Source organism: Cygnus olor, chromosome 11, assembly GCF_009769625.2.
Source record: "Cygnus olor isolate bCygOlo1 chromosome 11, bCygOlo1.pri.v2, whole genome shotgun sequence".
NCBI classification, from domain to species: Eukaryota; Metazoa; Chordata; class Aves; order Anseriformes; family Anatidae; genus Cygnus; species Cygnus olor.
The window spans coordinates 21,894,104-21,910,257 of NC_049179.1; the positions used below are offsets into that span (position 1 = coordinate 21,894,104).

The window sequence follows — 16,154 nt, forward strand, 5'->3', positions numbered from 1 at the left end:
GAGCTCCCCGGCCTGTTGCCCCCCTCCGCTCACTAGAGCCGGTTCCAAAATTAGCTCCTCTGCGGGTTTGCGACAAGCAGCTGCTTCCCGTCACTCAGGTGAGGGTGACGGTCACCGCCTGGGTGCCACATCCTCACCGCAGCCCCAGACAGCGGCCCCGTGCAGCGCAGCTCCTGCCACAGCCCGCAGCTCTGCAGGGCTCCTCGCCTCCGGGGGGGGCTTCTCCGTCCTGGACCGAGCCCACGCGGGGACCCAGAGCCGCAGGGCTCCATCCAGCAGCACCGCTACCGCGGGCAGCGAGCAGCCGGGCCCCGCGGCGCGCTCAGCCGGGGGTATCGCGGCAAGGGCCCCCCGCACCCCCGGCTCAGCCCAGCGCTCCCTGCCCGGCGCCTGCCCCGGGCCCCCTCTTGCGGCTGCGGAGCAGGGCACGGGGCTGCCGGAGGCCCCCGGCCTCGCGCCTCCATGGGCCCCGGGGTGCCTGCCTGAGGCCCCCCCGCTGCCTCACGGCGGCAGGACACAGAGCTCGGGCAGCGGGGCTGGTTTGCATAGTTCTGAACATTTAATAACTCAGTCTCTCTAGCGTTATATCCACATCCATTAAATTAAAAACAGGCTCAGGAGGCAGCTCCCGGCTGATTAAATTACAAGAAAAAATTACTGTGCACCAAAAAGTTATTATAGAAAAATAGTCCTGTGGCCCCCCTGCCGGCAGCTCCGTCTGTGAGGAGCTGGGACTGGCGCGGGCACGGGGCAGGCAGGAGCCCGTGCCGCAGCCCCGGTGCGCGGCGGTGGCGGCGGGCGGCGAAGGGGCTGGCGGCACCGGCCCCCACCCCGCAGGGAATGGGCTGAGGGCAGGCAGTGCCGGGGGCTCTGGCGGGGAGCAGAACGGATTGTCACCAAGTGGGGGCAAGGCACGTCGGGGGGCAGGAGCAGGGGGGCCGGGGCTGCCGGGCTCTGCCCGGTACAGGCAGCGCGCAGGCAGAGCCAGGGCACAGGCAGGCACCAGCGCTGCCTGACCGAGCCGGCCGGCAGCACACAGGGCCCTGCCCAGGGGCAAAACGGGGGGGCTGGGGCTGCCCCCCAGGGCAGGGGGTCCCTCCCCTCGCTGGGGGCCCAGCCTCGGGCACAAGGGGAGGCGCTGCCCTGCCCGTGCCTTCTGGCACAGGGGGCTCCATCCGCCCTGCAGGCGGCCGTGGCTGTGGTGGGACGGGCAGGCAGCGGGCAAGCGGGCAGCAGAGGCTGAGGCCTGGCCATTATTGCTGTTGATGGGCACGGGTGCAGGCAGGGCAGACAGGCCCTGGGTAGGTGGCGGGGAGCCAGGGAGCAACAGGGGACAGGGGTGGCAGGCAGAGCCCCAGGGTGTGCTCAGGGCAGCAGCGCAGAGGGCGCCATGCCCCAGGCTTGGCTCAGCCCGCAGGGACAGAGCCGCCCCTGCGCCACCGGCCCCACTGCAGCAACAACGGGGGGGAGCCCGGGCACTGCCCCCCCAGCACACACGCATGGTCCCCAGCAGCAGCCGCCTGCCCGGGACAAGGAACGTGGCTGCCAGCACAGGGCCAGCAAGCGCCAGGGTCCCGCTGTCACCCAACCCACGGGCCTGGGGTGCGGGGTGGACACGGGGCCGTGAGAGATGGTGCAAGGCGGGGACGGCGCCAAGCTGAGGACGGTGCCGGCAGGGCCGTGCCTGCCGTCCAGGCCAGGGCTGAGGGACGGTGCTGGCAGTGGGGAGCCCCAGGCCGCCACGGCGCGGAGGGGGACGGGGGCAGAGTCCGGGGCCCCTCGGCCTCGCCTGCCCCTGCCCCGTGGCGCTGGGCAGGGAGGAGGGAGGGGCAGGAGGGCTCATCAAAGGGCACTTTGGTCTCTGATGAAGGCAGTCCTCTCGTTGTGGGCCTCGTACTCCTCACCGTCCGACTCGGAGGGGCCCTCCTCCTGCCAGATGTCAGAGGGCAGCCCCTTGTAGGAGATGATCCCGCTGTCCAGGGCGTAGACCTTCACGCCCCGCAGGCTGAAGCCCGAGCGCGCCTGCAGCACCAGGAAGACGGTGACAAAGATGATGACAATGAAGACGCAGCTGAGGCTGGCGATGAGGATGGGCAAGTTGGCTGCAGGGGGGGCCTCGGCCAGCCCCTCGCCCTCTGCCAGGGCAGGGGACGCACGGCTGCTCTGCGTCTGGTGGGAGCAGGAGAGGTCTAGGCTGCTGAAGTGTGAGTGTGCGGGGCAGGTCAGGCACTGGTTGGGGCCAGGCCCCGCGCAGGTGGCGCAGGAGGGGTGGCAGGGCAGGCAGAGGTGGGGCGCGATGGGCTCCACACTGTTCTCCAGGCTGTAGTGCGTGCTCTGGACGCCGGGTGCGAAGCCAGGGGGGCAGCGCTTCAGGCAGCTCTTCTGGTGCAGGTAGTACCCCTCCTCACAGACTGCGGGAGAGGCAGGGTCAGCATGCCGGAGGGCCACCCGTGCGCCCGCCCCCCCCCCCCCCCCCCCCCCCAGGGCCTGGCACTCACCCACGCACGTCTGACTGGGGGTCAGGGTCTTGCAGCCGCTGCTCTCCAGCTGGTTGGAGAGGCTGGGGGAGTCGGTGGCCGTCCCATACAGCACCAGCGTGAACTTGGTCAGCGTGCCTGAAATGAGGCAGAGTGAGGCCCACCAACGTGCTGACAGGATGGGTGCAGGGGGAGGGCTTGCACCGGCACCCACTGCGGGCTGTGCGGAGATGGCAGGGCTGTGCCTCTGCCTGGCAGACCCCCGCACCAGGGGAGCCTGCAGGGGCCCCTCCCCAAAGCACAGACAGGGAGCGCCCAAGCGCAGGGACGGACCACCTCAGACCCACCCTCACCACCCCAGAGCAGCCGTGTCCCCTCCCCGTGCGCCCAGCTACACCACTGCCCACCCAGGTCGCTGCAGAGCGGCAGGAGCCAGCAGCCCGCCCTGCCCAGGGGCACGAGGTGTACACCAGGCACAGGAGTTGCTCCCACTCCCACAGTAGGCTCGGGGCAAAGCAGCGAGCCCACCCCTACCATAGTTGTTGGCGTCACTGGTGTTCTCGATCTCCAGCAACCAGTCCCCGGAGGGGTCCTCATCCCACGAGTGCGTCGTCATGAAGGCCCAGTCATTGAAGCCATCAGCTGAGTAGTCATGGGGCCTGGGGAGAGAGGTACACGATGGCGTTCTGGGGACCACCTGTGCCAGCTCTGGAGCATTCCGCGGCCCCGGCAACTACCTGGAGGCCAGCAGGGTGGAGCGGGTGCCCATGGGACTGACGAGGTGGATGGCGAGGTCCCCCCGACGGTTATAGGACAGCGTCAGCCTGGCCTGCGCGTGCTCCAGCCGGCTGATATAGTTGGCCTTCCCCAGGCAGGCATCTACTTTCCGCCGTACCTCCAGGCGCTTCCCGATGTCCCTGCCAAGGAATGGCAAGAGTGAACCCAACCCCACCTCACGGAGGCTGTAACAGGGCGCCCCGGACCTACTCCCCGCTGCAGGGCTTTGCACGTACTCCAGGGGTGTTCAGCTGCTCTCCGGCCCTGCACTGAGCGGTGCCGCGAGCAGGCGGTGGAGCTGGAGACAGTGACGGAGCAGCTGACGGCAGCTCCCCGCCGCCAGCACGGGGCGCAGGAAGCAGACGGCCCCGAGTGGTGCAGCCTTGCTGCCGCACGCAGCTCACCCCAGGTCCCGGGGAACCAGGAGCGCAGAGGGCTTTGCTCTGCTGAGTGCGTGCTGAATCACCGCTCTGTGCCAGCCATGAATGGGGCCCTTCTTCACCAGCCAGGGGCCAGCTCCACCCCTGCACAGCGCAGCCAGGGCTGGATGGGCACGGCCATCCCCGTCCTGCCGCTCGTGTGCGGCTGCCCGGGCACAGCCCCGGTGCTGGCACAGGACTCCGGTCACAAGGGGCCGCCTGCTCGGGACGTGCGGGACCTGGGCCGGCGCCTGCTCACTGGGGCCGGGTCCCAGGGGAACGGGGCAGGGCAGCAGGCGCAGATGGGGCCCAGCCCCCCCATGCCCAAGGGCTGCCTCCCCAGGGCCCGGGACTGCCCCAGCTGCACACGAGACCGGGCAGACAGTGCTGAGGTGGCAGCAGCCAAGCGGGAATAAAAGGAGCTTCTGTCTGACCCCTGAAAGCCCCTCTGTCTGATGATGGCTTGTGCTGGCTGCTCCCAAAACCACAGCGCGGCCGCCTCCCGGCTGTGCCCGGCCCAGCCCAGCAGCGGTCAGCATCCAGCGCCGGGCGGCCACGAGCTGTGCTCCCTGGCCCTGCCCCAGTCCCCACAGGAGGGTGGCCCAGGGGACGCAGGGCTCAGGGCGCAGCTCAGCCCCAAGCACCCCCACACACTCCCCCCCTGGGGCCGAGCATCCCCCCAGCCCCTGCCGTTGCTGGCTGCTGGGCAGCGCCTGCCTGGGCTCCCCAGCCCTTACTTGGGCTCCGTGAGGACGTCGATGACACATTTCCTCTGCGGTCCCACCGTGGTCCAGTTCCTGGCCAGGCTCACCATGGCCCCGGCATCCAGCAGCCCGTAGCCGTAGGAGTGGCTGACTGCGGGAAGAGCAGGGTCAGCGCCGCCCCCGGGGCCTCCCTGCCTCCCGCGCCCCGGGGCTGCCGCGGCCCCCTCCCAGCACCCCGGTACCTTTGCGGCCGACCCCATTGGTGACCCAGTCATTGGCGTTGAGGTGGGCTGGCTTTGAGGTCTGCACCACCAGGTGCTGCATGTCCCGCCACGTCAGGTTCTTGCTGCGGGGAGAGGCGAGGCTCAGGTGCCAGCGCCCGGCTGGCTCCAGCCCCACGGGCTCGTGCAGGGCTCCCCAGCCCGGCCCCACTGTGCTCAGCCTTACTTTGCTTCCAGGGCAAGGGCGATGATGCCGGCAGCGAGGGGTGCCGAGGCTGACGTCCCTGTGTGCGACTCGGTGCACTTCTGCCTCAGGTCAGTGGTCACCTGCAAGGAAGGGCCCCGGGTAGGGGTTGCTGTGCCCCCGCCGCTGGCTCAGCTCCCACACGCTCAGCCCCGCGGCCCCCAGCGGCGCACTCACAATCTGCTTCTCGTTCTGGTTGCCACTGCTGTAGGTGGTGGCGAGGGTGGAGGAGCAGGCCTCGCTGTACCAGGGCACGTTACCGTACTGCGTGGTGCTGCTGATGGACAGCGTGTAGATGCTGTTGGTGTAACCGTCACAGTTGCAGCTGTCGTGCTCACGGCCCCCGTTCCCGGACGCCCAGACGAAGATGGAGCCCAGCCCCCCTCGGCCCTAACAACAGAGGCACAGTGAGGACCGGTGCCCACACGTCGCCCGCGTCACGGCAGAGCGGAAGGCGCCACGCGGGAGCCAGGGCACAAGCAGACAGCCCTGGCCCCGCAGAGCTTGGGTCTGAGTTGGCAACACCGAGCAGACGCAGACGGGGCCCCAGGGATGTTCCCGGCCGGCTGCTGGCCTGGGCCCCGGCACAGCCATGCCCCGCTGCTGCCGAGTTACAGGAAGAGGTGGACAAAGCAGCTCTGCAGAGGCAACACAAGCAGAGGACTTTGCAAGAACCGGTGCCTTTTTCTGCCTGGCTGGCTACGAGGGGTTTGTGTACACGGGACTTGCAGCTGCCCGGCAGCCCCGTGGGAGCTCCACAGAGCGTTCCCAGCCGGCTGCTGAACCCCTGAACGCCACGGCTCCATTCACAGCATGTGCAGCAGAGCTGGCACGGCACAGCAGGGGGATTCGCCAGCACACCCCACACAGCACGCCAGCATTTCCGTGCAGGGAATCCCAGGCAGAACACAGCACAGCTGAGCCACGTGGGCTGCGCCGCAGCCACACCACGACGGAGCTGACAGCAGCTGAGGACAGCGAGGGGAAGGACAGGCGGAGGAAAGGGCGAGCAGCTGGCACGGAACAAGGCAGAAACAGAACGGGGCTCCGGGGAGGAGGGAGGGATGGTCCCCGCACCAGGCTTCCTGGGAGCTTCCTGAGCAGGGAGCACGGGTGGCAGGGGGAGCACCCTGCGCAGGAGGAGCCCTAACTCAGAGCCATCGCACAGGAAGAACCGGAAAAACCAACAGAGCCTGATCCCAGGGCCGGGCTGAAAGACGACTCACGGCGGGATGGCCAGGACAGTCGGGACTGCCCGGCCACCCAGAGCCACCGGGGCAGGTGCAGGAGCTCAGCTGGGCCCCAGCAAACTCTGCTGCTCACCTGGCTGACTCCTCGGAAGAAAGCCTCCTCCGCCAGCCGGGCTGGGCCATCCACGGTCTTGCCGTCGTCCTCTGGGCCCCAGCTGGCACTGTAGATGTGGATGTGGTTGGGATTGAGGCCCAGGGAATGGGCCTCCACTGCATCAGTCACCTCCCCATCCAGCATGCGCACGCCTAGGGCCAGAGAGCAGATGTCACAGGCGACGGGACTGGGCTGGGCGGCCGCGCTCCGCAGGGCAGCGGTGCCACTGGGGACGGCTCTCCGCCTGCTGCCGGCCGGTGCTGCGGGCTGTCTGCTGCCTTGGCAGCAGCGCCGACGTCGCAGGCACCCGTGGAGCTGAGCACGGGCTCTGCACTCGATGCAGGACAGGGTGGCACCCACCTCCGATCCGCGCGTTGTAAGCCACGCCGACACCGCAGATCCCATTGTTGGCCACGGCAGCGACTTCCCCGGCGCAGCGCGTGCCGTGCCTGCAGGCAGAACAGCACCAAGGGCACTCGGCGGGGAGCGAGGAACACGGCGCTGGGTACCAGCCACAGCCGGGGGGCAGCGTCCAGGCTGCCTCCACCCCCACCCCTCCCCAAACCAGGCTGCCAACAAAGGCCTGCTGAGCCCACCCCGCAGAGCTCTGGGGCAGGGGGCACTCAGCGGTCTGCTCTGGTTCCAGGCAGCCCCAAGGGACGCAGCTCGTGTCAGAAAGGGAGGCAGGGAGGTCTCCATGGGGCAGAATTGCCATCACCCCGGCACCCTCCCAAAATCTGTAAGGGCTGATGCTGCCTGTGAGTCCCTGCCGCATCCGGGCTCTGCCAGCCTCACCTGTTGTCATTCATCTGAGTGTAACGGGGCTGCGGGTCTGGGTCCTGGTCATTGACATCAAAGCTTGCCCCTGGATCCTGGAAGGCAGACCTGGCAGTCAGAGGTTGTGCCCTGGCCAGCAAGCCCTACCGCCCTGGGGCCATGCCTGCACCGTGTGCCCCAGCACGGAGCTGAGCAGGGTGCAGGCTCCAGTCCCACCACCACTGCTGCCCCCCACACCCCCATAGCAGGCACAAGCCCTGTGCCATGCAGCTCTGGGGGTGCAATGAGCAGACACCAGCCCCTGCGCAGGCTCCTGTGCACCGCCCAGGGATTGCCCCACACTTACATAGTTGGCCTCTAAGTCAGGGTGGTTCTTCTCGATGCCATCATCCAGGATGGAAACCACAATGCCCTTGCCCGTGTAGCCCTGCTCCCAGGCCTGACGCACATTCAGGTCGCGCTGGTTGGTGTTGTACTGCCAAAAGAAGCCCTGACGTTATCAGCTATGTCCAACTGCTGGCGCTGGGAGCGGGGTGTGCAGGCCCCTCCACACCCATCTGTAAAGGCAGCCTTTGCCCTGCTCTCTGCTGTGCCGTGGGGGTGAGGAAATCCCATGGGAGTTTTGCACAGAGCACGGGGCTGGCTGAGGAGGGCGCTCAGAAACGGGGCTGAGTCCCAGACGGTGCTTGCGTCCCACAGACACAGCTCCCTGTGCTGAGGCAGGCTTGTGCCAGCACCCAGGCTCGGTGCAGGGGCAGGCAGTGCAGGCACAGACCCAGCTTCTGAGACAGGCAAGGGGCAGCTGCCCCGACTGCCAGCGCCCCAGCAGGGCACATGCATCCTCTTCCCCAGTGACACGATGTAGGGCTGCGGCCTCAGCCCTTCCTCTTCCTCCTCCTCCTCCCCAGCCTGGCTGGCAGCAGCGGCCTGGCAGCCCTCCCTCGGGTGCCACCACCACCCCCCCTCCCCCAGCACTCACCAGGTACCACTGCTGGGGGAACTTGGGGTCAGTGGGCTCCATGAAAACGTCTCGCTTGGTCCTGCGCTTTGCCACCTGCTGCTCCAGCCAGCGCACCTAGGGCAGAAAGCGCATGGGGCTCCCGCTGCTCCTGCCTGCCCTCCTCCCGCCCGTGCCCTCCAGGGAGCCGCCAGCACCTCCCCGCGTCGCCGCCACGGCATCCCAGGGGCCCGCCAGCCCCGGCTCCTCCCGGCCTCCCCGCCCGCTGCGCCAGCCCCGCTGACACAGGCTCTGCTCCAGCGGAGCAGGCAGGGCAGGGCACCGAGCTCTGCTGAGCAGCAAGAGCCTGGCAGCCGCCGGGCCGCACGCCCATTGTGCAGGGCTCAGGACGCCTGGCGAGCGTGCCCGGCCCCTGGGCCGCAGCCAGGGCACGGCGACCGCTGCCATCCTGCCACACCGCTGGCTGTGAGGGCCCCACGAGCACAGCCGGCCGCCCGCCACGCTGCACCTACCTGCGGCTCCCGCGCCAAACGGCTGTGCCAGGGCTGGTGGGGAGAGAGGGAGCGCTTCACCACGCCGCTGTGCCGAAAGTGGTAGTAGTCGCCAAAAATCTGGAGCAGAGAGAGGAGCAGGATGGATGCAAGAGCACAGCCTCCCCGGTTCCCTGTCCCTCACCAGCAACCTGCACCCCAGGGCTGCCCATGGAACCCCTACCTCCAGTGGCAGTAAGTCCCACATGGTCCAACAAAGCTGCTGCCCTGGTAGGGAGAGCGCTGGTTTCTGACCTGTGTGTCAGTCCTGGGACGTGACCAACACCAGCAGAGCCAAGTGGGGGTATCACAACGGCTTTTCTGCCCACCACCACCCCCCCGGGAGGAGGCAGCATCAGCCAAGCAGCTGGGCAGCACTGGTCCCAGCTCTGCCCCCACGCACGAGGGGGTGGCTCTGGGGAGGGACAGGACGTCAGCACAGCCCCAGCTGGCCCAGGAGGCCGCACAGCCTCCCTGCGGGTTATTTTTAAACCCTGAAGCCCTCTCCAGTCCTGCCATTTCCTCATCCCCTCCTGCATGTCCCGGAGGCTGGCCTGGCTGCAGCAGCCCAGCCCTCCCAGCCCAGCCGCCTGCTCGGGACGGGAGAGGGGCTGCGTGCCCCCCGGCCCCCTGGGCAGCAGCTGCGGGCAGGACCCCCCCACCTGGGCTGGCGAGGGCTGCGGGAGCACGGGGAGGGGACATCCCTCCCTCTGCCCACCCCAGACCCTCAGGCTGAGGCACAACAACTTGGTTACCTTTAAGGAAAGCCCAAAAGCTTATCAGAGCCCTGCAGATGTGACATGGTCCTGGCCGCCGCGCAGCCAGCCCACGCTAAGCAGGGGGAGGAGGGGAGCCCTGCCCAGCCACGAGGCACCCGCAGCCCCAGGGCAGCAGTCCCGAAGTCCCGCACTTCGCCCAGATGCTCTGCAGGGCGAGGGAACACACCCCCGACCTGCAGCAGGACCAGTGCCACCCCTGCTCCTGCCCAGGGGCTGAGTGCCGGCAGGACAAGCCCCCGCCCAGAGGAGCGATCACCTCCCCCTGTGCACCAGCACACGGGCAGGAACGGACTCGGCTCATGGCAGCCCAGCGCTGGTGGCACAGGACAGCAGGAGCAGGACACCAGGGGCACAGCTTGTGTCCACGGCTCCATTGCCAGGGCAGGCTGGTGCGGGCAGGTGATGCCTCTGGCTGCCAGCACCGGGCCCCGCTCCCTTCCGTGCGCCTGCCCCTGGAGCAGGCTCTGTGGCAGGGAGGGAGCTCGTGGCAGGGACAACGCAGTGGGCGAGTGAGCCCCCGCTGTGCCAGCCGGCGCTATCCGGGGAAGCCACAGATCACACCGGCACCCCGAGGCATGGTGCCCGTGACGTGGGGCCTCGCTCCCTGGCACCGACCGGCAGCTGGGTGCTGCTGCTGCCGCGAGGGGAGGCTGAGACACGACTGCTCTGCAGCCTTCCCTGCAGGGCACAGGCAGGTGGAGCCCCGTGCAGCCAGCAGCCCGCCTGCCAGGGTGGCACCGCACCCCCAGCGCCCCCAGGGTCACGGGGGAGCACGTCCCCACAGGACGCTGTGCCCCCTAGTCCAGCCCGGGATGCCCAACTGCTCGTAGCACTTGGTGCTGTGCTGGGGCGAAAAGCTTCCGCGCCAGGCTGGCTCCCCCAGCACCCTCACCCCTCCAGGGGCATGAACAGAGCCCCGATTGTTCTGCCAGCAGATCTCGGCTCTGCCCGGTGACTGGGCTGGATTAGGTCTGCACACACGCTGCGGTAGCAGCCGGGAGCCGGCCAGCCCACATGCTGACACCCTAATCCCCCGCAGTCCCTGTCCTCAGCAAGGGCAGAGCCGCCCCCAGCCCCGCGCGTCCCCATGACGCCCACGAGCTGGGTGGCAGCGCCGATCCCATGGGGAACGGTGCCAGCTCACCCGGAGATCAGCCCCAGCAGCGGTGCCTCCCCCGTTACTGCCCATCTCCTGCTCAGACCTGCGCCTCCCGTGCCCCCCTCCTCTGCACCAGCCCTGGCGGCACAAACAACCGCGCTCCCATCTCACCAGGGCATCTGACCCTCGCCTCTGACCCACGCCCCCCAGACACTGTCCTCTTGGTCCGCTGCAAGGCCACTGGCACTGGGCAAGTGGCCACGAGTTACAGACCGGGTCCCAGCACCTCCAGGCAGCTGCCAAAGCCCGCTGGCGCAGGGGACTCCAGTGCTGCGGCCACTGCCCGCCCAGGCTCTGCGGGCAGGGAGGACGCCAGGCCGGCGTGCCTCTGAGGACAGCATCCAGGCACCACGCGGGGGCCGGGATCCTCCCAGATATGGACCCCGGGGGCCTCTCCCTAGGGCACGGCCAGAAGCGCCCGCTCCTCCCCGCCTCCTCCGGGCTGCCTGCCGCATCCTGTCCCAGCCGCACCAGCTCCCCAGGCCCCGCTCAGACACCCCCACCGGGGAGCCGGCTCCCCAGGCCAGCCTGGCCTCGTGCCTCAGCGCAGGCACCGGGACAGGCTCCGGGACGGGAGAAACGTGCTCGGGCCCACACCCCCTGCTGCAGCCCGAGCTGACGGCTCACTACAAGGGTCGTGCTCCTGCTCCGCCAGAGCTCAGCAGCTGGCAGGGCCAGGGAAAGGTGCCGGCCTCTGGCTGCGGGGCAGGTGGTGGGTGCTGCCCAGCCAGACCTTGTGCTGAGCCTCCCAACACAGCCCCAGGCTCTGCACCACACTGTGGGGCATCCGCAGGCAGGCAGAGACGTGGCCGCAGGGCTTGGTGCCCCCTCGGCCCTGGCCCAGGTCCCGGGGCCCCACGGCAGCAGACAGGACGGGGCAGAGGCAGCACAGCAGAAAATGCCGTAGGGGAGAGCAGCTGAGCCCTGTGCCCCACGCCCAGCAGACCTGGCAGAGACCTGGCCCAGCGGGACATGCCCAAATCTCCTCTTATAGAGCAGGACACACATCTGTCCTCCAACACACACCCTGGAGGACTTGGGGCTCTCCTAACCAGAGCCCTGCTGCCCCCACAGCTGTGCCAGGGCTGCTCTCAGGCAGCAGGGTGAGGCACCCGCTGGCTCCCGCTGTGGCCACCCTCCCCACGCTCCCAGCAGCTGGCTCACAGCGAGGTCCTGACACCGCAGCCATGAGTTGTGCAACTTCCTCTGGGATTTCACCCCTTGCTTCCTTCCTGCCAGAGCCAGCATGGCCCAGCGCAGTGCCTGGCTCACAGGGCTCTGGGACAGCGGGGTCCCTGTGCCGGGGGTAGTCACAGCACCGCAGCCCCTCGCAGCCCCAGCATCCCCACCGCACAGCAGGGCGCCGGCAGAACCACGAAGGCTCTGCTTTGCTAGGCAGAGGAGAGCAGAGCTGCTTCCGCCTGTGGGGGCTGTCCCAGAGCCAGCCCCCTGCTCCACAGACCCATCAGACCCCCGGGGCGGCAGGCTGGGCCTGGGTTGCACCCCAGGCTCCACGCGCTGGGCACCCAGCTGCCGCCAGCCCAGGGCCCCACTCTGCCCACAGTGAGGTGCCCAGGAGAGCACTGCAGGGCCCTGGGCAGCCGGAACAGCGCTGTGACAGCAGCTCAAGAGGTGCTGGCCAGCCAGCAGGGACAGGACACAACGGGGCCACACGTCCTGCCCACGGCACTGCAGAGCACAGCACCATCCCTGCACTGGCTGAGGGCAGAGAAAGCCGAGAGCGCTGGGGACCTGCTGACACAGGGCTTGTGAAGGGCAGCTCTCACTGAAGCAGGAGGCTGCACCACACTCAGGCACCGCTCGCCATGGGGAGCATGGGCAGGAACTGGGAGATGCACCTGGAGCCCTTCCCTCCTCCATCAACGCGCAGCTCTCCCAGCTGCCTCGCCCCGAGATGGGCTTTTCCTCCTTCCACCTCCAGCAGGCAGAGCCTGCCGTGCCGCGCCACCAGACTGTGTCGCTGATGGGGAGGCTGCGGCTCCGGCCAGCCACCACCACCACCGTGGGTGCAAGACGGCTGCAGTGAACCAGCACAAACACAGGGGCCCGGCCTCCCAGGCAGAGCCACCCGCCGGCAGTGGGGCTGAGCCCAGCCCCTGCCCAGACAGCAGCAGAGCCAGCGGGGACACTGCTTCTGTGGCGAGAGGGAAGCGCGGGACTTACCGGGCCCAGGTTGAGGAATCCATGCTTCCTGGCCAGCCTGTCAGCCTCCTGGGGCCCCGCAGAGACGAGCACGGCCCAGGTGTTGGTGTAAATACGCTGGGCCAACACCTCTTGGGCCAGGAGAACAAGGGCAACCAGCAGAGTCCAGAGCAGGAGCAGCGAGCAGGGCCTCAGATCCATCAGAGTATCGGGGTTCCTCTACCAGGAGCACAAGGGTCCAGGCAGCGGCAGATCCGGCGTCCGCCCTGTGTCAGTGCCCTGCGGCCCCGCTCTGCCCCGCCGGCCCCCGCTCAGCCCGACAGACCATGGGGACGGAGCTGCGGCAGCGGGCGTGGGGCGGCCAGGACAGCAGCACAACCTGCAGGGAGATGGAGAGCGGTCAGAGCTGGCCGGGACGCGGCCGTGGGCCGGGCTGGGGGCTCCGCTGGCTGCACACGACGCAGGGCCCTGCTGGCCCCAGGGCTGCCCGCGGAGCTCCGCAGCGGCCGGCCCCAGCGCGGAGCTGCTGTTTACCTCGCCTATTGCCCAATGTGTGCTTATGCTTTGCGCTTACAAACAGGGGAGGCAGACCGGGAGGGGAGCCGGGCGCAGAAGGAGGCGAGGAAATGGAGGCTGTGCCTCCTGCTGCTGGAGCCTGCTGCAGACAGGAGCCCCTTCTCCAACCCAGAGGGGTCGGTCTGGGCACGGAGCTCTGAGCAACCGGGAGGGGAGCCCTGCCTGCCCGGTGACATGGGGGGCACGAGGAGATGCCCCAGGCTGCGGCTCCTGCCCCCGGGAGGGAAGTGCCGGCAGCGAGCTGCACCCTGCCGTGCCTGGGGCTGAGCTGTGGGCTGTGAGCAGGGACCAGGCCCGGACGGGCTGAACATGGGGAACTCTGGGCACAGTGGGGTGCTTCTGGGGCTATGGGGACACATGGTACACCGGGACAGAACCACACCAGCTGCAGCAGGGGAAAACGAGAGGTGGGAAGGAGCAAAGCCAGCGAGAGCCTTTGCTCCCTGGTCAGCAGAGCCCCAGACCCCAGCACCTCATCTGCCAGCCATGGACCCAGCCGCGCCTGGCAGCAGTCACAAGCAGCGCGCTGCCTGTCACCATCCGCAGCTCAGCTCTGCCCTTCCCCAGGAGCACAACGTGCTGACACCGGTGTGACTCATCCCCAAAACAGAAAGGAAACAGGGAAAGGGGTCCGCCGTCACCTCCGGCAGGCACACCGCAGCCGGGAGATACCCGGTGGCGAGAGGCCAGAGGTGGCCCTGCCGAGGCACCCAGAGCGGCGAGCACCCGCCGGAGGCTGCCGAGGAGCCCCAGTCCCCGGGTCGTGCCACGGCCCGAATCGCAGCGGGAAAGACTCCGTGAGCCCCAGGGAAGGGAAATAACGGGCGGCGAGGACACACGGCGCGGCTCCGCGCCAGGCCCCCGGCCCCTCCCGAGGGTCCCCGGGCCCCGCGGTCCCCCCCACGCTCCCGGCGGGGCCGCTCCACGTGCGGACGAAGCCGCGGCGCCGCACGGTGCTTGGAGCCCGGCCGGCCGCAGCCCCGCGCCCGCGCCCGCGCCCGCCGGGGCAGGGCTGCCTTCCCCGCGCTGCCCGGTGCCCGCGGGCAGGAGCGGGGAGAGCCGCGGGGACGGACGGACGGGGGCCGGGCTCTGCGCCGCGCCCGCAGCCCCGGAGCGATCGCGCCCGGCCCCGTCCCGGGGCTGCCGGAGCCCGGCGGCTCGCTGCGGGCCGAGCCCGGCTGCCGCAGGCCGCGACACGGCGAGCCCGGGGCGGCTGCACGGCTCCCCGCGGCCCGGCCCCGCCGCGGTCCGGCCCCGGCCGAGCAAAGCCCCGGGTGCGGCGCGGAGCGCTCCGGCCGCGCTCGAGGACGAGGGGCACCGGGCGGCGGCGGCGGCACCCCCCCGCCCCCCGCTCCCGGCCGGGCGGCGGCCCCGCGCGTCCCGCCCCAGCTGTCAAAGCCCGGCCCCGGCCCCGGCCCCGGCCCCGCGCCCTTACCGCGGCGGCGCCGCCCGCTCCCGTCCCGCCGGCGGCCCGGCCCTTCTGGCGGCGGCGCAGCGTCACGGCGCGGGGCAGCCCCGAGCGCCCGCCCCGGAGCCGGGCCCGGCCCAGGCAGGGGCGGCGGGGCGGCCGCGGGGCCGCTTGTTTACAGCTGTCAGCGCCGCCGCCCCGCCCCGCTCGGCCCCGCTCGGCCCCGCTCGGCGCGGGGTGCGCGCCCCGCTCGGCCCCGCTCCGCTCGGCTCGGCCCGGCCCGGCCCGGCCCGCCACGGCCCGGCGCGGCGCAGCCCGGCCCGGCACGGCGCGGCACGGCCGCCGCTCCGCCGGGCGCCGCCGGATGCCGTCACCGCCGCCCGCCCCGCCCGCACCGGCGCCGCCGCCGCCGCCGCCGCCGCCGGCCGCGGCCCCCGCCGGGTCCCGGGGCGCCGGAGGGCCGGGGCTCGGGCCGCAACCCCCTGCCCGGTCCCCGCCGCCGCCGGCCGGGGGCTCCCGGGGCCCGGCCCCGCCGCGGAGGGCGCCCGGCAGGCGGCTGCCCCGCGCCCCCGGGCGCACGGGCGGGCCGCGAGCCCGCACGCAGGGAGCGGCTCGGCCCGGCCCGGGGAGCGGGGAGCGGGGGGGGGCGCGGGGGCAGCGCGGCCTCGGGCCCGGCTGGGGGCGCCGCGGTGCGGCCCCGGGCCGGCGCGGAGCAGCGCGGCGGAGAAGCCGTCCGGGGGGCACCCGCGGAAGCCCAGGAGCGTTCGGGCTGGAAACCACCGGGCCCGGCCGTCGAAAAAAGCCTCCGCGGCCGATCCAGGTGCCGGGAGGAAAGGCGAGAAGTGAACGCCGGTCGTCCCGGCCTCGCTCCTTCCCAGACAGCGACCCGCCGCCGTCCCCGCACGCGGGGTCTGCGTGTCCAAGAGCGATGCGAAAGGCAGTGCGAGAAAAAAAAGCAGCAGAACCCCAACTGACCTGAATCCTGCACGCTTCAGAAGGGGCTTGGAGAAGCCCAGGATAGGAGCAGGTCGCACATCTCACAGAGAAAAGGAAGTCACCGAGATATCATGATCGAGATATGAAGCGTTAGCAATCGCACAGGAAACAGTCACCTTGGTAACTGAGATGCCGAGAACAGCCCAGAAAATCTGGCACAGGGCAGTTTTCTTTGCTAAACTAGGTTAATTCTGCAGGGCAGTGCCTGGTTACAGCCCGGTGCCAGGAGCAGGGGCTGCAGGCCGCCCGGTGCCCACCACGACTGCCCCAGAGGGTCCCGGCCGGCCGCACGAGCTGCGGGGCTGGGGCAGCCCGGGGCCCTCGCGCCCTGCAGCGCTCGCTCCCGGCCTCCGCCACGCTGCACAGCCTCCTGCTGCCCCGGGCCCTCCGTGTGCGACCCAGATATATGGGTCCGGCACGTCCCGCGTCTGCCACTGCCCCCGCCCCTGCCCCTGCCCGGGCCTTACCTCAGGTGCCTCCTCCAGGAGCCCCCGGCTGTGCCCAGGCAGGGGACAAAGCTGCTCCACCCGGCCCTGCGGCACCTCGGGCTGTGGGGAGAGGAGCTGACAAAGGACCCCTTGTCACCTTATCTCGGTGCTCCAGGGCAGGAGAGCAGGAAGCA

The 16,154-nt window shown here is 70.2% G+C and overlaps 1 protein-coding gene across 2 annotated transcripts; it reads right to left on the bottom strand.

Moving 5' to 3' along the window:
- Positions 1-537: 537 nt before the first annotated feature.
- FURIN (furin, paired basic amino acid cleaving enzyme) lies at positions 538-15,704 on the bottom strand. Of its 2 annotated transcripts, none has more exons than XM_040570081.1 (16): positions 15,512-15,704; positions 12,574-12,931; positions 8,434-8,532; positions 7,943-8,038; positions 7,310-7,438; positions 6,982-7,058; positions 6,547-6,635; positions 6,166-6,338; positions 5,020-5,232; positions 4,825-4,925; positions 4,620-4,723; positions 4,411-4,528; positions 3,215-3,394; positions 3,012-3,136; positions 2,499-2,615; positions 538-2,411 (listed from the first exon to the last, which is right to left on the bottom strand). In XM_040570081.1, exons 2-16 carry the CDS (start codon positions 12,751-12,753, stop codon positions 1,843-1,845), a joined length of 2,370 nt encoding a protein of 789 aa, XP_040426015.1. In that variant the 5' UTR covers positions 12,754-12,931; positions 15,512-15,704; the 3' UTR covers positions 538-1,842. The 2 variants fall into 2 exon arrangements, with proteins under 2 accessions (XP_040426015.1, XP_040426014.1); XM_040570080.1 differs by lacking the exon at positions 15,512-15,704 and adding an exon at positions 14,564-14,686.
- Positions 15,705-16,154: the final 450 nt, after the last annotated feature.

Bases quoted from the DNA above. Each gene is read 5' to 3' on its own strand.
- FURIN (XM_040570081.1), bottom strand. From the start codon at position 12,753: ATGGATCTGAGGCCCTGCTCGCTGCTCCTGCTCTGGACTCTGCTGGTT. The intron at 8,533-12,573 runs GTAAGTCCCGCG...TCTCTGCTCCAG, and splicing joins GATTCCTCAACCTGGGCCCG to ATTTTTGGCGACTACTACCA. The intron at 2,616-3,011 runs GTAGGGGTGGGC...GCCTCATTTCAG, and splicing joins CAGTGACGCCAACAACTATG to GCACGCTGACCAAGTTCACG.